The sequence below is a fragment of the Lactuca saligna genome, chromosome 9, assembly GCF_052625555.1.
Source record: "Lactuca saligna cultivar CGN05327 chromosome 9, ASM5262555v1, whole genome shotgun sequence".
Lineage (NCBI taxonomy): Eukaryota > Viridiplantae > Streptophyta > Magnoliopsida > Asterales > Asteraceae > Lactuca > Lactuca saligna.
The window spans coordinates 51,410,950-51,434,852 of record NC_136425.1 but is presented as its reverse complement, the minus strand read 5'-3'; the positions used below and the strand labels follow the sequence as shown (position 1 = coordinate 51,434,852).

The 23,903-nt window shown below is 37.0% G+C and overlaps 1 protein-coding gene across 1 annotated transcript; it reads left to right on the top strand.

Moving 5' to 3' along the window:
• Positions 1 to 4,302: 4,302 nt before the first annotated feature.
• Positions 4,303 to 10,148, top strand: LOC145015696 (oligopeptide transporter 6-like). The gene is made up of 6 exons (XM_078974170.1): positions 4,303 to 5,030; positions 5,109 to 5,206; positions 7,809 to 8,378; positions 8,534 to 8,792; positions 9,078 to 9,260; positions 9,364 to 10,148. Exons 1-6 carry the CDS (start codon positions 4,533 to 4,535, stop codon positions 9,979 to 9,981), a joined length of 2,226 nt encoding a protein of 741 aa, XP_078830296.1. The 5' UTR covers positions 4,303 to 4,532; the 3' UTR covers positions 9,982 to 10,148.
• Positions 10,149 to 23,903: the final 13,755 nt, after the last annotated feature.

Genomic DNA, 23,903 nt, shown 5'->3' with positions numbered 1-23,903 from the left:
TCCAGATGGCAAAGAAGAGAAATATTAACGGAGTCACATAAATCGAAAGAGGAAAGGGTATCCAAAAACATTTCTTCTCGCGTTCTTGACAGAAATCAGGAGACAAGAGATGAGCGTTTAGAGAAATCTAGAGGCAGCAGATAGAGTTTATAGAAATTAATGTTCTTGTGTTCTAGAAAGAAATCAGGAGATGGTATATGTTGTGTATCCGAATAAGAGCCTCATGACCAATTGGCGATTAGGAAAACCAATGAATTCCTCGACTTCTACATCAGGACCTTTAGTCTTTCTAGGAGACGATTGGGAAGACAGGAACCAGACTTGAGAGTCGAAGCAAGTAAACAACATAGTTAATTGGAATTGCTGAGGGCCAAATACCCAACATATTAAAATGATGGACTAACGTTATGCCCCTCTTCTCATTGCTGCACTGGGCCTCCGCCCAACCCGCCCATGTGTTGGGCCGGCTCTTCATATATCTTTCCAAAAACCGGTTTTATTTCCTCCCGTGGTTCTTCTTTGAAACAAGTTATTCACAGAGATACTCCACTCTTTAAGCTCCTTTCTTATTTTAGAAATAGAAAGCCACGTACCTAGAAGCTCGCATTCTGTAGAGGTTTACCGTCAATGCCAAAAATATGATGGAAAGTAAACACACAATGTCCATAAGCTTTTAGTTTCATACTTTAAATTAAACGCCACAACCATTAGGCAGTAAGGGCAATATTCATGCTTCTAAGACAACCTATACTCATACCTTACTTGTTTTTAGGCCGAACCAAGGTACTCCATGCAATCTAATGAATTTTCTTATTATTATTATTTGACCTCCACAAAGGAAACCTTGTCTAATTTTTTATAAAGAGAAATTAAATATTTTTCGATTTTTTGTTTCTATAAATCCTTTTACCCAATTAAATGGTGAAATGTGTAATATTTAGTGTTTATTTAATGAAATTTAATCATATTTTAGTATACTAATATATTACATGTCATCATTTAAATGGATATAAATATTTGTAGAAACAAAAAACAAAATGATATTTTATATCAATGACCACCTTTCAAGGTATGAATACAAAGAAATGGAAAAGGGGGACTACTTAAAACGTAAATCTCCCAGCAAAGAAAAATGTGTTTGCTTTCTATTTTGAGAGCTACTTAAATTTGTAAAAAAAAATTAAACCACAAGACTATTTATTTAATTAGTCTTTTTTATCTTTAATTACGTATAAATAATTAAACGACCATAATTTCAACGCCAGGCTGGAATAATAAAGTTTTGGTTGACTTGGAATCTTGTAGGACCACTTCTCCACTTGGATTTTCTTACGAGGATACTTCCTTCCCAATATTAAAACTCACAGATTTAGTCCATAAACTATACCCAACTTGCAAGTCTGGTACACTAAACTTTTTCTTAGAGCTATTCTTACTCAAAACTGACTATTTTTATTCTATTTTAGTCCATAGCGTAGTAGCCAGAGGTCATTAATAGTTTTTTTTTTATCCTAGCACGTGCACAACCACATGAGTTTTTCAAAGAAACAAATTTAATCCACTTGCACATTAGCTTTAGTGATTTTTCAAGTTTAGAATGATATGTTTTAATCTTTTTCTAATGAACATATTTTTATAGGAGTCGAATATTAGAATAAACTAGGTAAAATATTATACGACTTGAAACTCTATTCAAAATAAATGAATTGATACGATACGACACAAAATTCTACTTGTTTAGTGTTTCAATTCGACCCAAACCAATATGTTTACAAGACATAAATCTTTTGTCATACGATCCGTTCTTTTATCACATGCTCCATGAACTCCAAGTGTTCCCTTGAACTCAAATGCTTCATGAGAATGCTCCAAATGTTCACATCGCATTGAACACTTACAATCGAATTTGATATCAAACCATAATCAAACATCAAAATCAAACCTAAAATAGGCATTTATGTCCATGTACAAATCGCAAAATCAAACCATAATCAAAATTAAACATGGAAATTAAACTTGATGAAATTTGGTAACTAGGGTCGACGATTGCATAAGGTGGCGACAAGAAAGAGGGAAAGAAAGATTTAGAGGGTTGATTGTAAAAACCTTACCACAAAGACTGATTGCAAATTCCCAAATCACCTTTTATTTATACTACGACTACCTTTTCCAATTAGATATCGATTGTAAAAACCTCACTGTAAAGATGTAAAGATCTATAAAAGTTCTATCATTACATATTAGAGATGATGAAAGAAGGCGTAGGTTGCATATGGTAGAGAAGGGGAGAGTCGTCAACAATGTGTGTTTTATGAAATAAGTGAGTCATATGAGATTCAGGACAGTGATAGAGAGTCTCTAATGATGTGTTTTCGTTAAGTTGCAGACAATGGCAGAAGTGATGGTGCTGGTTTCCAAAGGTAATGATGGTATCACCGATGTTGGAGAAATGCAAGTTGTTGTTGGGCAAGATATGGTGAAATCCATTATTTAAGTTAGGGCTTTTTGTTTATTGGTGGGTTTAAGGCAAGAAATAAGGATGGAGAGACACACGTAACATCCCTCCAAAAAAATGCAGGTAACACGGTAGCAGTGAAGGGACGATGTGAAGAGGCTGCACCCAACAAGGAAAGAGAAAGGATGGTGGGTGGAAAGGGGTGGGTTTTGTAGACCCCTTTTCTATTATTTATTGAAATAATAAAGTAAATATAAAAAACTAAATAAAATAAATTAGAAAGAAAAATATAGTTTTTTCAATTTTGAATTTTGCTATGGACACAAACCATTAAAAAAAACATTTGACTATTTATATAAATCCAAATAGTTTTGGACCAAAACCATAAGAGATAACAACTATAAGGACCATTTTTTGTAAAACAACAACTATAAGAACCATTTTTTGTAATTTTCTCAAGGTTAAATGTTATGCACATGAATCAGTTTTGGGAATAAGACTAATTAATGTAATTAACTTTTTTGGTTTGTTCAAATGTAGGTAACTATTTTTTTTTTTTGTACACATCTAGGTAACAAACTTTTTGAAACTGTTCACATATGACCATTATGACCTGCTGTAGCAGGTTACCTCCGGCTATAGTAGGTCATAATGGTTACATGTGAACACTTTCAACAAGTTTGTTACCTAGATGTGTACAAAAGAAAATTAGTTACCCAAATATGAACAAAACCAAAAGTAAGAGTAAATTACACGAATGGTCCCTGTTGTTTGGGGGAATTTATGTGTTTGGTCCATAACTTATTTTTTTAATTCGGATGGTCTCTACTGTTTTGTTTTGTTGAGATTGGTCCATTGTTACCTAAAAAGACTAGTGTGTCCTTATTAATTTAATTTTTTTAAATTAATTTTCTTATTTATGTATTTTTTTTATATGTTTAAAAAAACTAATAGACCTCACATATCTGTATCTCATCACCATCCTATCTTTCATCATCCTAAACTTTTATTTCTTTTCCATATTTAATGACAACGAAGTCTTCACCATCTATTCTTTTTAGGTCCTTCAACTTCAGCGAACCAACACTACAACCCAATAAAGTGAAGAGACCGTGGGTTATGGTGTTTGTTCGCCAAAGTTGAAGGACCAAAAAAAAGGATGGTGAAGACTTCCATGTCACTAAAGATCGAAAGAAAATAGAGGTTGAAGAGGATGTGAGATTGGATGGTGACTGGTGGGACCCAAATTAAATTTCTCAAATGTGGTTTCAGATTTACGGTGAGGAGATACAGATATGTGGGGTTTATTAATTTTTTTAAACATATAAAAAAACATAAATAAGAAAATTAATTAAAAAAATAAATTAATAAGGGCATAATAGTCTTTTTAGGTAAGACACGGACTAAGCGTGCAACAAAAATAAACTATAGAGACCATCCAAGTTAAAAAGAATAAGTTAGGGACTAAACGCACAAATTCCCCTATACCACAGGGACCATTCTTGTAATTTACTCTTACTTTTGGTTTTGTACACATCTAGGTAACGAATTTGATGAAACTGTTCACATATAACCATTATGACCTGCTGTAGCTGGATGTAATCTGCTACAGCAGGTCATAATGATCATATGTGAACAGTTCCAAAAAGTTTGTTACCTAGATGTATACAAAAAAAAAAAATAGTTACATATACGTAAAAAAACCCAAAAAATTAATTACCTTAACAAATCCTATTCCCATCAGTTTAGGTAAAATACCCAAACAATCAATTTTCTCAAGCTTTAACTCTTTTAGTAACCAGAAGTTCCCAGAACAATCAATTTTAGGTAAAAGGCCAAACAAAAGTGTCATTTTACAAAACCAATGAATAACAAGAGGACGAAGTATGTACTTTTCCCCGATTATATGGAATTAGGATCCTTAGCAAGCTCTAAGTTCGGCTGATAGCTTTAGCTTATCCTATTTCAAACATCCGTTACGATTCTGGATTCCACCGGATCTTCATTATAAATTTATAAGAAGGCCAAGATCACAGACTCTCAAAACCCCTCAACGCTCCTCCCTTCTTCTCTTGTCATGGCCGGACTAAACCCTGATCTAGTCAGGGAAAATCTCGCCGCCGCCGGCGCCGACCCCTCCGACGACGACGAATGCCCTATCAAGGAAGTCGAATTAACAGTCCCGAAAACCGACGATCCCACCATGCCTGTACTCACTTTCAGAATGTGGGTTTTGGGTATAACTTCATGTGTGATTCTATCGTTCGTTAACCAGTTTTACTGGTATAGAACTGAGCCATTATCGATAAGCTCGATAGCAGCGCAGGTGGCGACGGTGCCGCTTGGTCACTTGATGGCTCGAACGATTACTACAAGGGTGTTCTTCAAAGGTCAATGGTGCGAGTTCACGATGAACCCTGGGCCTTTTAATATCAAAGAACATGTATTGATTACGATCTTCGCGAATTCTGGTGCTGGAAGTGTTTACGCGACTCATATTTTGAGTGCTGTGAAGCTTTTTTACAAGAAGGAATTGGCTTTTCTTCCTGCCTTCATCGTCATGCTTACTACACAGGTGATTATAGGAAATTTTGGGTTCTTGGTGTTATTTAATTTTATGTATTTGATCTGTGAATTTTTATAAATCCTTTAGGTTCTGGGATTTGGCTGGGCTGGACTTTTCCGGCGGTTTCTGGTGGAGCCCGGTGAGATGTGGTGGCCGTCGAACCTGGTTCAGGTCTCCATTTTTAGGTATATACAAAAATAGTTTATTGGGCCCTGATTTATTTCTTTATAGTCTTTATAAAATCAAATAGATTTTTATTTTAATTCTTGATTTAATTATTTATAATCTTTATAAAATAAAATAGATTTTTATATTAATTCTTGATTTAATTCTTTATAATCTTTATAAAATCAAAATACAATGTTATATTAATTCTTTTTAGACAAAATTGCAAAAATGGTCCTTGTGGTATGCAAATTTTTGGGGTTTTAGTCCAAACAGTGACTTTTTTGGTTTTGTAGTCATTTTGGAGTGGTTTGTATGTGAAAATGGTCCCTCTGAAAATTGAAATGACTATAATACCCTTGGGGTATTTATTTTTCATTTTTCTTTCATTATTCTTAAAATTTAATATTTATTTATTTATTTATTTTAACAATTAAAAAAATAAAAAAGGTCCCACCTCTCTCTCTCCCAAACGTAGATCAAGAAAAAAAAAAGTCGATGTTGTTCTTCAACTCCTCAGGAAACCTTCTCCTCTCACTCTCACACAGGTTTCAATTAATCTCTTTCAATTAATCTCTTTCCCTCTTTTCATCTCCTTCATCATCTTCATAATGTTAAACGGTAGCCCTGAAATCGAAGGTCCTACCTAAAGATTAAAAAATTATCGACTGAAATGGAAACTCCGACCACCATCAACCTCTTTTCAGAGTGAAGAAGCTATCGGAGATCTGGTCTCTTTCAACCATTCTGAAGGGGTAAAGTAAAGTGCCAGCAATTGGTAAAGCAGTGGTTCCCACAGATTTATGCATAGTTGTATTAGAAGGGACAAATGATGATGATGATGATGTTTGTGAGGATGAAGACGGGTGCGTCCCCAGCCACTTACAGAGTTCGAAATCCTTTAGATGCACTCCAGGTGCTCGACGTTATGTCTAGCTTAGTCTTCGGTCCAATTCCTCTGTCAATTGGCTCTCTAAACCATCGGTGGTGGAGGAGTCAAATAAGGTCAATATCGAAGTCATTGATCTCTAAGGACTAACTCAGATGATGGAGCGTTGCGTAAGGAGATAAAGAGTCATTGATTTGGTCTCAGTCGTGTATCCCTGGAACGGTGTTTCCTTGATCAACTTCATGGTTCAACCTTCAAATTATATGGGTCTGAACCTTCATCATCTGGGTTTCAAAATTCTAATCGATTCAACAAGCCTATTCTTGTTTTAATCATGTAAATCGAGGTGGGATTTGAAGTCATGTGGTAGATTCTTTTTAATTTCAGTAATGATGCTTAGATTTGAGTTAGAATTTGAGTTGTAGGTTAGATTTGAAGTTAAATCTCTTGGTTTTGATTTGAGGTTAGAATTAGATTTCAACAATGGTGGTGGATGTTGTGATTGGTTGGTGTTGGCGAAGGTGAATTGTGGTGTTTGTTGGAGGTGAAGAATGATCCTGTTGAGAGGCGAACGGTTGCCGGAGATGGTTGAAAAAGGTTGTTGGAGGAGGTGAACGGTGGAGGGGAAGGGGATTTTGGGTAATGGTGGAACCATATATGGAGGTGGCAGACGGTGGTAGTGGCAGACTAAGGTGGTGGAAGACGGTGGTCAAGGGGTGGTGGTGGTGGTGAACGGTGGTCAAAGGGTGGTGGTTGTGGAAGATATTCTTAAGTTCATGAATATGTTCTTGAGTTTACGAAGATGTGTTCTTGAGATGATGAAGGTGTTCTTTGGTGTTGAGAGAGAGAGAGAGAGAGAGAGAGAGAGAGAGAGAGAGAGAGAGAGAGAGAGAGAGAGAGAGAGAGAGAGAGAGAGGTGGGACCTTTTTTATTTTTTTAATTGTTAAAATAAATAAATAAATATTAAATTTTAAGAATAATGAAAGAAAAATGAAAATTAAATACCCCAAGGGTATTATAGTCATTTCAATTTTCGAAGGGACCATTTTCACATACAAACCACTCCAAAATGACTACGAAACCAAAAAAATCACTGTTTGGACTAAAACCCCAAAAATTTGCATAACCCAGGACCATTTTTGCAATTTTGTCTTCTTTTTATCTATTTGAAAAATATGGTTAGTTATAACATTATATCATATTATATTTTTAGTATTGTTTATCTTATTATAATAATAAAAGTTATTTTATATTTGAATGAGATTGTTATCATAGCTGAGTTATTTCAAAATATAATTATTTGAAATTTTGATCTTATTATAGAAATGAAAATCGTGTATAAATATATTATATTTTGAATATTAATGTCATTGTCATAATTGCAGAGATTTTTTTAAAATCATAAAAAGAAATTCATTGAATGGTTAAACCGTACAAATTTCAAACTCGTTTTACAAAATCTAATATTTAATGCAGTGGTTTTTACTTTTTATGAAAGATAAAACAAACTCTGGTTAAATTGAAAAAATAATAATAATAATAATTATTATTATTTCAGTTGTTAAACCGAAACAAATAAATCAAAATGGAATTTCCTATGACAATACAATCTTCCAACTCTAACAAGAACTTATAATAAACAAATCAACAAACATACTATTTCTTTATTTCTTGTGTTTAACCTTATGATAATGGAGTTTTCAAATATTAAAAATTGTATCCTATGCATGCAGATCATTGCACGAGCAAGAAAAGAGACCAAAGGGTGGCACCACACTAAATCAATTCTTCATGATCGTCTTAATCTGCAGCTTCGCTTACTACATTTTCCCAGGATACTTTCTCCAAATCTTAACATCAGTTTCATGGATATGTTGGGTCAACAAAAAATCCATTCTAGTCAACCAACTCGGGTCGGGTCAAAATGGTTTAGGAATCGGTTCATTTGGACTCGATTGGTCCACAATTGCATCATACCTCGGTAGCCCACTTGCCAGCCCATGGTTCGCAACTGCAAATGTCACCGTAGGGTTTTGTCTTATGATGTTTGTGGTCACACCAATTGTTTATTGGTCGGATATTTATCAAGCCAAAACCTTTCCCTTTTACTCCACGGAACTTTTTAAAGGTGATGGTTCACGTTACAACACGACTGCAATAATTAATTCCAAATTTCAACTCGATAAAGTTGCGTATGCAAAACAAGGCCCATTGTATATGAGTGCTTTCTTTGCTATGTCTTATGGTCTTGGTTTTGCTACACTTACCGCAACTATTGTTCACGTCTTGCTCTTCAATGGATGGTATTACTTATATCTTATGATTCTATAAGTATCAGACACAATAATAGTTGTCTGATACCAAAACCAATACAATACATTTTATCTGATACTGAGGTACATTATTATGGTTGATAGTACCATAAGGTGATAATATTTATTTATGTTGATATGATTAGGGATATATTGGACAAGATGAAAGGGACATTTAGGAAATCGAAGAAAGTTGATGTGCACACGAGGCTTATGCGGGCGTATAAACCGGTCCCAATGTGGTGGTTTTATGTTATTTTGGTGCTGAATATTGCTCTTATTATGTTCGCTTGCAACTATTATGCCGATATTCTTCAGTTGCCATGGTGGGGTGTCTTGTTAGCTTGTGCTATAGCTATAGCCTTTACGTTGCCCATTGGTATAATCTCTGCCACCACAAATCAGGTAAATTTGTGTATATATGTTTGACTTTTTATGTCAAATTGGTCACGTGTTATGTAAATACTGAATCCAAGGATGGAAAGTTTGACTTTTGAGGTCAAACATGTTTGTTTTGCATACGCAAAGCTGACCATGAATTTGTATAAATTCAATGCCATTCTTTTTGTAGGAGTTTGATTTTATGACGGATTTCTCACAAATTTTCTACGAATCATACAAAATTGAAGTTTAAATTCCAGTCAATTTGACCAGATAATCTGATGATTCTTGCGTTATATTGATGAACAGGCACCAGGGTTGAACATCATCACCGAGTACATGATCGGTTACTTGTATCCCGGACGCCCAGTTGCAAATATGTGCTTCAAAGTTTACGGATATATCAGCATGGTTCAAGCCTTGACTTTTATCCAAGACTTCAAACTCGGACATTACATGAAGATTCCACCAAGAGCCATGTTCATGGCACAAGTAAGCTTAAAAACCCCATCTTCTGATCTTCAATTCCAAATACACAACGTTAAGATTAACATATATAAACCCTAATTACCCATATCTTTTCCTATATTTACAGGTTTTGGGAACACTCATATCAGTCGTTGTATACCAAGTAACTGCGTGGATGCTAATGGGGAGCATCCCTAACCTCTGCGACACCACCTTGCTCCCAAAAGACAGTCAATGGAAGTGCCCGATGGACCATGTGTTCTACGATGCTTCTGTAATTTGGGGATTAGTTGGCCCACAACGGATTTTTGGAAACCTAGGAGTTTACCCTGCGATTAATTGGTTCTTCTTGATTGGAGCGATTTTGCCGCTGATAGTTTGGATTGCTCACAAGTGTTTCCCGACGCAGAATTGGATTCGATCGATTCATTTTCCGGTGTTGTTGGGTGCTACGGCGATGATGCCTCCGGCTTCCGCCGTGAACTATACGAGCTGGATTTTGATGGCGTATCTCTCTGGTTATGTTGCTTTTAGGTATTATCCGAATGCGTGGAAACGGTATAATTATGTTCTTTCCGGTGGCCTTGATGCTGGAACGGCGTTCATGAGTATTTTGTTGTTCTTGGGACTGCAAACGACGGGGGTTTCGGTGAACTGGTGGGGGAACGACGGTGAAGGCTGCCCGGTTGCTACTTGTCCGACAGCCAAAGGGGTTGTGGTCGACGGTTGTCCTGTTTTTAGTTGATTACTGTTTCATTTGCTAGATTAGTGCCTTTTTTTTTTTCTTGCTATTTAGTAATTTCTTTTTTCATGTTTATGTTCGTGATTTTATTGTGGATGAATATATGGTATATATCTTGTTTTCGTGGAATTTTATTGGTGGGTATAATTAGAACTTGCATTTGGTTTTCATTTGTTTTGTTTTTGTCTATACAATCTCCATCTATACTTCCGTACACAAGTCAAAATTAATAATTTCATTTGTTTTTAACTATACAATCTCCATCCACACACAAGTCAAAATTAATAATTTTATTTGTTTTTAACTATACAATCTCCATCTACACACAAGTCAAAATTTGTTTTTGTCTATGCTATCTCTATACTTACACAAGTCAAATTTATAAGTGAAATATCATATTCAAGACTCGATATTAGATTTATTGATCTGGATTGTTGTGATTCGTCTTTCCCACGGCTTGGTGGGTATATGATTATGTTGACCCTTTTTTCGAACGGTAAAATTCGGTTAATATCAAATATTATTGTAATCTAAATTTTTCATGAAATTAAAAATTACACAAATTGGCCAAAGGACATAATGTCAAAAGACATATAATAAGAATGTTTTATGTGTACAATGGATCCATTAAACGGGACGAGCATTTCGCAATATCAACAATGCCGATTGTCAAAAAACGGGACAAACATTTCGCAATATCAACAATGTTGATTGTCAAAATGGCGATTGTCTAACTACAGTTAAAGTTCACATATCTTCTCACATGAAGCACAAGCAAGAGTTTCCAAAAAGACGACCAAAGCACGGTGTGAGTGGCAAACCGTCAAAAATAGAGACCATAACAAGCGATAGGATCTAAAGTTATAGTAAAAATTGCATGGGATACCTACAAAAGTTATGGATACGTAATGAGAAGAGGAAATTACACGAATGGTCCCTATGGTTTGGGGTAATTTGCTTACTTGGTTTCTAAATTATTTTTTAAACTCAAAAGATCCCTACTGTTTGTTTTTGTTACGTGTTTGGTTCCTACTATTTGTTTTTGTTACGCTCTTGGTCACTGTCTTACCTAAAAAAATTATTATTTAAATAGGAAAAAAATAAAGGAGTAGACAATGTAAGGTTAGAAGGGTGGGGTTGGAAGAGTGTTTATTTAAATAAATTAAAAAATCAAGATAAAATTAGTCTTTTTAGGTAAGACAGAGACCAAACGTGTAACAAAAACAAACAGTAGGAACCTTCCGAGTTAAAAAATAAGTTAGGGACTAAAAACGCAAATTACCCTAAACCATAGGGACCATTTGTGTAATTTACTCAAATGAGAACTAATTGAAGTTGATTTGGATGGTTATTCTTTTACTTGGCCTGATAGGTGGATTTCTAAAATGAGCAAACTTGACAGATTCCTGGCTTTTGATTCTTTTCTTGACATGTTTGTTGGTGTCACTGTGGTGGTGTTACATAAATTTATTCTGGATTATCGTCAAATTCTATTAAAGGTGAAAGTGCTTGATTTTGGCCCTACTCATTTTCACTTTTTTAATTCTTTTATGGAGGATTTTCACAAGCTTATGAGTGACACTTGGATTATTGATGGCATTGATGATGTTAAAGGTTTTGTAGCTTTTAAAAAAAGCTTCAAAATCTTAAGAAAGTCGTCCGAAATTGGAATTCGTCTACTCGAGTTGTTCATAAAGAGAAAAAAGATAAGCTTACCTCTCACATTGCGGATTTTGATTTACTAGTTGATCAAGGTGGTGCCTCTAAAGAAGATCTGATGTTGACAAATTAGTTGACAAATCAACTAGCCGAGTTACAAAACCGAGATGCAAAGGATTTAGCTCAAAAAGCTAATGTCAAATGGGTTGTAGAAGGGGATGAAAACACTAGTTTTTTCATGGTATTCTTAAGAAAAAAACTTAGGTAGTTGGCGATTAAAGGTATTATGAAAGAGGGTAGCTAGATTGAAGAATCGAGTTTAATCAAATCATAATTTTATCATCATTTTAAGCTTCAGTTTACTCCTTTTGAGGATTCTCGGTTTTGGTGTGGTGCTGATTTTCCTAATCGTTTGTCACCCATGTAAGTAGATAGTCTGAAAGTTCAATTCACTTGGGAAGAGATAAAACGTTCGGTTTGGGATTATGGTAGTGATCGTGCTCCGGGTCCAGACGGTTTTTATTTTGCCTTTTTAAAGGTTTTTTGGTCTCTAGTTGAGGTAGATGTTGTTCGTTATGTTTAAGAATTTTTTGTATATGCTTATTTTCCTAAAGGTTGTACTTCCTCTTTTATAGCCTTGATACCTAAAACTACTTCTGCGAAGTTTGTGTCCGATTATACACTGATTAGTTTGATTGGGTGTCCTATGAATGCTCGTGCTTCCATTCTTGTCAACGAAGCTCCGACAGATGAGTTCGAGATTTGTAGAGGCCTGCGTCAAGGTGATCCTATGTCTCCTTTTTTGTTCATCATTTCTATGGAAGGATTGCATGTTTTTATTTGAAAGGCTTTATGTATTGGTTTGTACAAGGGAGCTCCTGTTGTTCATAATTTATTTATGACATCCCATCTGATGTTTGTAGATGATGTGATCTTTATGGGGGAATGGTCACTTTGCAGAGCTTGTAATTTGATTAGCATTTTGCATTGATTCTTTCTTTCTTCAGGTCTCAAACTTAATGTCCAGAAAAGTAAGTTGTTAGGCATTGGTGCTTCTGAGATGGAGGTTGCGGATATGGCTTTGATTTTAGGTTGTGAGGTTGCGGCTTTCCATTTGACCTATCTTGATGTTCCATAGGTTGTAATATGTGATGTATTTCTAATTGTAAATGGGTTATTGATAAGTTTAAAAATAAACTCTCTTCTTGGAAAGCTCACACTCTCTCTATTAGAGATAGAATGGCTCTGATTAAATCGGTTCTTAGGAATTTACATACCTATTACATGTCTATTTATAGAGTGTCTGTGGAAAAAAAATTGGTGTAACACCTTGATCCATGTATTTTCCATTATACCCCTTAGAATGAAATTTATTGCAAAATTGGTCCTATGTGGCACTTAACTGAAACACGCCACTTTGTGCTTACACTGGCGTCCTTGGTATGCAGGGCGTACGTGGAAAAAATGCAAACCCTAATTTTTATGGTTTGAGCACTATTTAAGCATCCTTCACTCTCTAAAACCTTTTCCCTCATCAACCTTCATCTCCCAATTCGTCCTTAATAAACCCTAATCCTTTATGTGAGCCTTTTTTAGCTTGAGAATGCATTGAAAGATCTAGTATACTCAAGAGTCATATTAAAGTGATATTGTTAATTAACATATGATCCTAAGGTTCACACTAACAACAACTTGATATAATTGATTATTTATTAGAAATTGATAACAAATATTCAACAAACTCTTATAACTAATTGGACATTATGTATTTCTTGCAAATATTAAATAACATTAGTAAGTAACATTATATATATATATATATATATATATATATATATATATATATATATATATATATATATATATATATATATATATATTGTTAAAGTTACCGTATGCGACCACGTTAAACCTAGCAGAAAGCACTGACGGGACGTTATCTTGCCAGGATTTTGGCCAAGTCTTAGTCTTAGCCCGGACAGGCCAGCGCCGAGATGACAACTTATTTTCCCCCATGAAGAAGAATATTCCTTGAAATCATCTCACTCTATCATGACCAATCATGTCATGACAAAGAGCCTGGTGACGCCCAGAACAGACGTCACCTGGCTGTCAGACGACGTGGGCATACTTCTCCTAGTAGGAAAGTGCCACGTCTAACTCCCACATGGGGAGAATCCCCCATTCCGTTAGCAACATATATAAAATATCCCTTCCTACTGAAGGAGGGGGATCATCTTCTTCCCTATGCAATTTACCTAAATCTCTCTCAGAAACATAAGCTAACTTGATCGTCGGAGTGACATCCCGGGAGAACTCTCGGTCGTCCTCTAATGACCCTATGTGTTGTGTTCTCAGGCAAACATCCAAGATCAACTCGTCAATAAACTACCAATTCCATGAAGTGCGATATCACAACATTTTGCACCATCTGTGGGACTCGAACATTTGTGAAGCGGGGGCTCGGTGACAGCCGTCTCAACGCTACCGCCGGAAGAGGCTTCCAGCAAAGTGAATCGCCTCTTGACACGTCTTAGACTCCTTGGGGACCTGAAAGGATCATGATCCTTTTGAGATGCTCTAGTAAGAACGACGTACTAGCGCCAACAACATCCTCTGAACCGATGGGAGACTCAGGAATAGCCTCGATACCCAGACCGGAGACAGGTGGTGGGAGAGTCTCTACAAGGTCGATGTCGCGGCACTGAAGCTCACCGCCGAATAAACCTCATAGAGCTCTCTCTAAGGACATAATCTCCTCCACACCTGACAAAAAACAAAGATAACAACGGTTAACAAGATTACTAATTTCAAATCACTTTGCCGAGTAAAAAAAGGAGGAGGGGCAAGATAAAGTAGAAGAAGAAGCACCATACCTGTAACACCCAGTTCCTGGTATGTATTTTAAATCAGATTTATTCAGTTTTGTGCAGGGACTCGATGAGTTGGAGGCCCCAAACTCATCAAGTAGGAATGGATTTTGGACGCGGAACTTAAAGTCTACTCGACAAGTTGAGAGACTCAACTCGATGAGTAGGGCTGCCAGAATGAAACCCTAATTTTTAGGGTTTTGCACCCTATTTAAAGACCTAAATGCTTCATTGTGGCCTCCCTCATCACCCCTCAGTCCAGTAAAACCCTAATTCATGATTTTAGACCATTTTGGAGTGTGTGTGTGAGTGTAAAGAGAGTGTTTCCTTGGTGCTTTCTTGAAGGAGTTGAAGTTGAAGGTGCTTGGTTCAAGGGAGAGGCTTTGGATCCAGGGATTTCTCTGTTGAGGCTGCCATATTAAGGTATAAAGTCGATAACTTGGCTATTTATTTGATAGATCTCTTCTTTGAGAAGTTTATGGTCGTTAGTAGCTTATTTGGGGTTCATTCTTGGATATGAGCATGTCTTAAAGTTATGACTTCATATCTAAATGTCCATGGCCTAAAGAGACTTAAAGTTTCCAGATTTATTAAGTCTTGGCCCTTCTCCATGCCATAGACCTCGTATGAAGCTTAGATTTAGTGTTTTTAGCTTCATGACACCATGCATAGATGTAAAGTTAGCAACTTTACATGATATATCAGCCCTAAGGGACCAGATCTATGGTTTGGAAGCATTGAACTCGATTGGAAGTGACTGGATGGATTTAGACTACGAGAACTCGACGAGTTATTCATCCAACTCGACGAGTTGGGTCGTGATCCCCCGAACTTTTCTATTACTGAGAAAACTCGACGAGTCTAGGAGATGAATCAGCGAGTTGGCCATGGTTTTTGGGTTTTGAAGATTGTAGAACTCGACGAGTTCAAGGAGGAACTCGACGAATTGGGTTGAAATGTCCTGATTCTGTAAAGGAAAAAACTCGACGAGTTTAAGGATGACTCGATGAGTAGAATAGGAAAGTCCCGATACTACGGATAGGAGGGACTCGACGAGTTGTGAAAGAACTCGACGAGTTGGATCGCAGTTTCTGAGTTTTATGATTTATGGAACTCGACACGTTGACATGTCAATTCAGTGAGTTGAGTCAACTCGGAACATTGACTTTGACCGGGGCGTTGACCTTAACTTTGATTTTGACCAAAGTTGACCCTTAAAGGATTATGAACATAAAATGGTAACTAAAGGAAATATTTATGTGTAGGAGTTTGGGTGGGCGAATTTCAGAGCCGAGGACAGTCAGCTACTTCACAACATTTTAGGTGACTTACCTTCTAGTAGAGGTGGGTCGAAGGCACCAATGCCGACCCACTAGTAGCTTATTATAGTTGAGATGATTGTTTTTATGATAATTGTTTGGTATGCCACTACCTGATATGCTTTATGTACTAGTATGTTATGATATTATGTGATAGTGGTAGGAGGGGTAGGATAATCATCGATAATCGGCCGAAAGAGACGAAGGTGTAGGCCAATACCCAATTATGCTAGGCAGATACCGGTTGTGTAACGACCCAAATTTTTAAAGAAAAATTTCACTTTTAATTTATAAATCATAATTTCACAAACCATGAAATCCCAACATAATTGTTTTCAAATCAACGATTCATTACAACTTAATCAAATCATCAGAGTGTCCCCAAACCCTGACAATGAAAGAGAGAGATAGAGTGCATGCTGCGCCATCACGCCTTGACCTTGCCCTTGGGCTTAGATGTACCTGAAACAAATAAACAACCTGTAAGCGAAAAGCTTAGTGAGTTCCCCAGAGCATACCACACACTACACATATACATATTTTGTTAGCTAATTAATGCTACACACATATCACATAAGCTATGCATACATAAAACTTATAATAGTGCCATGGGCTACCCTACATGGTCTTTACCTAGGACTGCCATGGGCTACCCCACATGGTCTTTACCTAGGACTGCCATGGGCTACCCCACATGGTCTTACATCCAATGTCATGGGCTACCCCACATGGTCTTTACCTAGGACGGCCATGGGCAACCCCACATGGTCTTACATCCAATGCAATAGGCTCCCCCCAGGGTCTTCATGCAAAACACATAATCACATATCATATAAAATCACATAATGGCTAACACATATATCATAAACACATAATGGGCTAGCCTTGGTGCCGTAGACCCATGGGTATGGTGAGAAGACTCACCTTTGTCTGTTGAATACAAAAGCCACTCTCTTAACAGTCTGAAACCTCCCAAACTAAATAATAATAATAGCCATTGTTAGGACCTTAGATTAGACAAGGGAAAACCCAAACTCTAAACCCATCCATGAGGCCTAATTATCCTTCCCTTGCTATTGGGCCCAAAATCCAAGTCCACAATTACTAATGGGCCTCTTGGACCAATAAGGCCCAACTAATATATCTATGGCCAATAACAAATAAAGTAGCCCATAATTCTCAAAATACACCATGCCCAATAATCTAATGAGGCCCAAATAGCTCAAAGGCCCAAAACAGATTCGGCCCATCCACACTGCGTACGCTTGGCGTACCATCCTGGTACGCGCAACGTACTGGGACTTGGGACTATGCGTGGCGTACACTGGGTTACGCCCAACGTACAAAAAATTCCTTCTGATTAACTCTAGCCAACGTTGTTGCCTCATATTCAACTCCTTCTGATTAAAGAGATACTAGAGACTCTTATGATTAGTGAAAAGTTTGCACTTCCTGCAATAGAGATAATGCCTCCATATCTTTAGGGCAAATACTATAGCTGACAACTCCAAATCATGATTGGGGTAGTTCTTCTCATGTTCTTTCAATTGTCGAGATCTATATGCTATCACCTTTTCTATTTGAGTTAGAACACACCTAACCCGACTCCCGATGCATCGCTATATACTGCAAAGTCTTCTATTCCATCGGGTAAAGAAAGAATTGGTGCTTCACATAACTTCTTCTTTATCTTCTCGAATGCTTCTTTGTGCTTATTGCTCCACATATATGTAGCTCCTTTGTGGGTCAAAGCTATCAATATTGGAGCAGATATCTAAGAAAATCTTTAGATAAACCTTCGGTAATATCCAACTAATTCTAGAAAGCTTAGAATCTCCGTGGGACTTTTCGGTCGTTCCCACTTTATCACAACTTCGATCTTTGTTGGGTCAACCATTACCCCTTCTTGGTTAACCACATGACCCAAGAATTGGACTTCCCAGATCCAAAAATCGCATTTAGAGAACTTTGCATATAGCTTCTCTCTCTTCAACACTTCCAACACGTCTCGTAGATGCTTGTCATGATCCTCCTGGCTTTTTGAGTAAATCAGAATGTAATCTATGAACAAGATCTTGGATTTATCAAGGAATGGTTTACAAACCCTGTTCATCAAATCTATAAACGCTGCTGGAGCATTGGTTAGTCCAAATGACATAACCAAGAACTTGTAGTGTCCATATCTTGTTCTAAATGCAATCTTCTCAATATCCTGCTCTCTTACCTTTAGCTGATGATATCCTGACCTAAGATTAATCTTTGAGAAATATCTTGAACCTTGCACCTGATTGAATAGGTCATCAATCCTTGGCAATGTATACTTGTTCTTCATCATTGCCTTATTCAACTCTTGGTAGCCTATACATATTCTCATGCTTCCGTCCATCTTTTTCATGAATAACACCGGAGCTCCCCAGGGTGATGAACTAGGTCGAATGAAATCGTTGTCCAACAACTCTTGAAGTTGTGCCATAAGCTCCTTCATCTTCATCGGTGCTAATCGGTACGGTGCTTTTGCTATTAGTGTCGTTCCTGGTAACAAGTCGATTCTAAACTCTAATTGTCTATTAGGCGGTAATCCATGAAGATCTTCATAAATGACTTTCGGATAATCACACACCACTAGTATACTTTGCTTTTCGTTCTTTTCCTTCTTAACATCGATCACGAATGCCAAGTATGATGTGCATCCTTTAGTCAAACATTTTCTGGATTTCAGTAGAGAAATGGTTCTAGAGTTTATTCTGCTGTTTTCCTTGTACACCATTAATGACTCTTTTCCGGTTGGGTTTACCCTTACTATCTTCTTCCTACAAAATATCTCGACATCGTTGGCGCTAAGCCAATCCATCCCTAGAACGCTGTTAAAATCGTTCAACTCTATAGGTAACAGCTATTCGTGGAATTCGTTTCCATTTAAGTTGATGACGATGTTCTTAATACGATCATTAACAGGTACGAACTTGCCACTAGCAACTTCCACAACTAGGGCATTATCAAGTTTTTATACAGGCAATGCTAGTTTCCCACCAAATTGATGCGATACAAAGGAGTAGTTTGCTCCCGAATCAAATAGTATATTGGCAGGTAATCCATTTACAAGGAAGGTACCTGAAGCGACGTCTGGTAACTCCTTTGCAGCTTCTAGCATCATCTGGAAGGCTCTCGCCTTCGGCTTTGGTGGAACGTTGGGTGTTGCTGCCTCTTTCTTCTTCGGGCAGTCCCTCGAGATGTGCATTTCCTCATTACACCCATAACAGACCTTCTTATTGAACATGCACTCGTTGGCATAATGCCCGGGCTTTCCTCACTTAAAACAAGTGACTTCTCCGTCACATTTCCCAAAGTGCTTCTTCTTGTAGTTGTCGCACCACTTCGCTTCGCATCTTCCTCCTCTAAACTTCCTTGATCCATACTTGATTTTCTTACTGGGCCTTGCAGACCCTTTGAATTTCCTCTTCTCGCTAACCTTAATCTTGCTGGCGACTCTTCCCCTAATCATATCTTCAACAGACTTGGCAGCCCAGATAGTTGCCTCTAGAGTAGGTGCCTGATGTACTGGCACTGCATACTCTCATGGAAGTCCTTTTGTGTACTTGTCAATTTTCATCAGCTTGTCTGAGACAAGGCACAAGGAAAACTCCATCTTGTCTGTGAAGTTATTGGTGTATTCATTAATAGACATGCCCCCTTTCTTCAAAGTTAGGAATTGGTTCTCTAGCTCGAGCAGGTTTTGGGCTGAGCAGTACTTGCGCTTGAATTGCACCAAAAACTCTGACCACGTTAGTTGCAGAGGTTCATTGGGGCTCAAAGTCTTCCCGAAGGTGTTCCACCAACAAACCGTTCCTCCCCTGAACTGGTGTACTGCAAATATGTTTTGTAACTTGCCTCTGCAACCACACGTCATGAAGGCCAACTCCATCTCGGAGATCCAATCCATAACTCCGATCGGATCCTCCTTCCCAGTGAAGGTCGATGGCTTGCAAGTTAGAAAATCTTTGTACTTGCATCCATTCCTTTCATCTCTATCATCTTGGTTGTTTCGTCGAACTTTTGGTGGGTTGGCTTCTAATGGTCCCACTATAGTTCCCTCCTTCTGACTGCCTATCGTTCAATTTGGGTTGTTCAACTAGCATCGTAGGTTCGTCGGTATCCTGTAGTATTAATCACCTTGTCTCCTCCATTTGACGATCCAACATCATCTGAATCATTACTTGTACCCCGACCATTGTGATTGGCTCAGGTGCGGCTGCTACAATAGGTACTTGCTCAATCACTTAAGGTTGCGGCTGTTGATTCTTATTTCCATTTGCATTTCCACTTCGGGTTATTTCCATCTTGATTTATACACCAAATATGGTGAATTTAGATCTTTATTTAGGATAGACGTTTAAATCATCCTTATCTATCTGAAACGTTTACATGCTAGTTCTAATATCATAGTCATACATTTAGAATCCTGAACACATAAGGTTTCCAGATACAGTCGGCAATAGACCATAGATCCGAACAAATAATAGCATATAGCACATAAAATCATTTTAAGCATCTTTCCTAAAATAAACTAGTACTTGTGTCTAAAATATAGTAGACACTCATCTCACAATCATCGCTTAACATTCTAAGTTTAAGTCTAGAAATCCTACAAATTCCTAGTTTGCTTAAACTAATTCTCCGATACCAACTGTGACATCCCCATTTTCACGGCCAGAAAAGATCGATTTTTGTTTATGTTTGTTTAAAAATCAGACTAACATTTTAAAGAAAAGTGTTACGGAATTTGTTCCCAAAAGAAAATATGATAAATATTTATCAAATAATTTCTGAAAAAATGTATTTCATTAAAAATTTCGAGATTTCATGTTTGATAAAGATCAAAAGCATAAACAGTACAATATAAGTCTTACAACATTTATTCATATCTACAGGCCTATAATCCGTAATCCCTCATCCAAACATCACATCTATGCTCGAGTGCCACTACCTGTAATACAAGAAATTGATTGGGTCGGGCTTGGGAGCCTGGTGAGTACATAGGATTTTCAACCCACAATAAATAAGTTTATTAATTTCATCAACCAACAATAACTCCATTATCCATACCCGTTATCCTCACTTTACGTCCCTAAACACCTATCATAATGGACCTAGCCTAAGGATCATCACCGAGATGGACACTACTGCTAAGGGGGTTGCTAAGCAAAAAATATCCTAAAGGCAACCATGAGGGGGATGGAGTACACCGGTGAACACATTGTTCACAAACACCTACAGGTTGCGAGCATGCTAGCGTTCCACTGGACTATCTACAAGAGTCTGTGATCGTCATTTATACTCCACTAGATGACTAGATCAACATCGATATCGAGGCCTCTCATTATTTTATTTCATCACACACCAACTGTTACATCTACCCATGTTTTATCTAACACATTTTGTAGATATAAAATACATATACAGTTTAAATCATTTAAAACATTTATAAAAATGTTCATCCAACATAGACAACAAGTATTCAGATAATATGCATACATAGCACGTAATTTATATAAAAAACTTTATATCTATGTGTAAGATGAAATTAACTATGCACTCACTTGTTAAAGTGACGATTCGAAATTCGAGCAGCGCTTCACTTCTTAACAATATGATTTCCTTCGACGAAACCTAGTATTATTACCACTAGATTTTAGTCTAATACTTATTGCGACTAATTATTAGTCTAGATCCATCATCAACTTAGAGTTTACTTCATGATCTATCAAGTAAGGAACAACCAGGTAGGATCATATCGGAGGTAGGGTCCGTTTGGTATACGAAGTATACTGTTTGGAAATCCCACTTTAGACACCTCACTAAATTACAACCTAGACATCATTCATGTAAGTAGATCAATCAGTATAACGACTTTGAATAACTGATAACTCTTATCTGTAGGTTCATAATAGCGATATTATATTTAAATATAAGCTATATTTAAAGTAGGGTAGGCGTATCTCATTTACAACGAGTTTTGCTAAAAACCGAGCTTTACGCGGGCAGAACTTCTGATCCGAAAGCTCTTCTTCTCGGAGCTTTCTGGCACTCCAAGACTTGCTTCTAACACCTTGGAGGTACTAGGGGAAAACCTTGAAGGTTTGGGGGTATTTGGGAGAAAAGAAATGGAGAGGTGTGAAGAAAATAAGAGATTTGCGCCTTTATTTGTAGGCTGAGTATGGTGCGAACGCAACGCGTTCGTGAACACGGCGTGTTCCCAAGACGAATGCAACACATTCGTTGCCCCGTATCGCGATCTCGTTCCAAGCCGTGGGGAGGAAGCTATGGCCAGGATTGCGCCACGTCACCCAAACTTGCACAACTCATTCCCGACTTCTAAAAACCATAACTTTTGCATACGAGCTCTGTTTTCGACGTTCTTTATATCCACGTGTAGGTAGGATCGTACTCTAAAACTTTCGTTTAGACTTCATCGACTAATTTTGAATTTATTTTTAAAGTTATATTTTTAACAAGCCGGGACAGGAAAAGTCCGTTGAAAATTCATAACTTCTTCATCCGACGTCCGTTTTCGTCTGTCTTTTTACCGTTGCGCTATTAATAATGAGATCTTCATCTCTTATTTTGGTTGCATTGGCCAAAAACCGCTCGATCTAAAATTCGAATTCCAGGTTGTGCATTGCTATGCAAAATCTTAGAAAAATCATAACTTCCTCATACGAAATCAGATTTGGGCATTCTTTTTATGCACGCTCTCGGTTTAACGTAAACAACGACTTTTGTTTAGATCACTAAGGCTAAAATTTCCTCCATCATAAATTCACTATTTACGTCACACAACGTCGTGCCGGTTTTGTCTATAACTTCTTCGTTATAACTCGGATTCTAACATTCTTTATATGTCTGTAATCCTTGTCACGACCACTACAACTTTATTCATCGATATCGGGTTTATATAACACTTTAATTTTGACGCTGATTTTTATCATTTATTTATTATACCATTATAAATAAGTGTAAAGCACATAAATTCACATAATTCACATAATACTCAAATAATTCATCTTTATTACTTCAAAATAGGTTACAATGGTTGTCCTGACTATTACATCACTATACTAATGCTTAGCCAGAAAAACATGTGTTACATAGCATAATCAAAATGTATATTTTCTTACCCTTTTATGATTTTTGAAAATCGTAGGGTTCTTGATATTCAAATTGCTTATTGCATTCAATGGTGAAAACTTAGATCCTTAAGGTGTATGTGGATTTAGGGTTTGTGTTTTTCTGCCAAAAAATAGTTTTTTGTAACATATAAATCCTATCATTCTCGACTTTACAACCTTTTCCATTATGGACTTAATCTTTTAAGTCCAAATCCACAAATCTCAGATCTAATTCCTCTAAGTGACTAAATGGATAAAGTTTCCAACTTTATCCATTCCCATGGTTTAAACAACAAAGATCTAGACTATTTCTTTATTAGCATGCCATCAGAAAACAATGCCTCCTTTTCCTTCTTCAAGTCATTCCATCCTCCATAAAGATCTCCATTTATTTCCATCCTCCACAAAGATCTCCATTTATCTACCTCATCTTGCTCTTCCTTTCTATTTGTGAAAGTCGTTTCCTGAGTGAGTGAGACTGGTTTACTAATACGAAACTCGGAACTTGAACTAAGAAAGAAGCAACTAAGTCAGTCGCAAACATGTAGTAAGCAAACCCTCACTGGATTGAGAGAAAAGCAACTCAACCTTCTGATAGTGGGTAGGCTTGGTACTCAATATACACAATTCGGAGGCGATCTTGAACATCAAAAAGAGATATATAGAATTTAAAAAAGACAGAAGACCTTCCTAAGATAGATGGAGAACTCACCCTCTCTCCTAGAAATCTTGTTTACACGAGCTTTAGTAAGCATATCCTGTAACATCCTATTGCTTTTAAGTCTCAAAGATTCCAAGATTGTAACTTTCTCAACTTAATCCATTAAGTCCAAGCCTACAACTTTAAGATATGAAACAACATGATGTCTAAATGGATAAAGTTTTCAACTTTATCCATAACAAGGCCACAA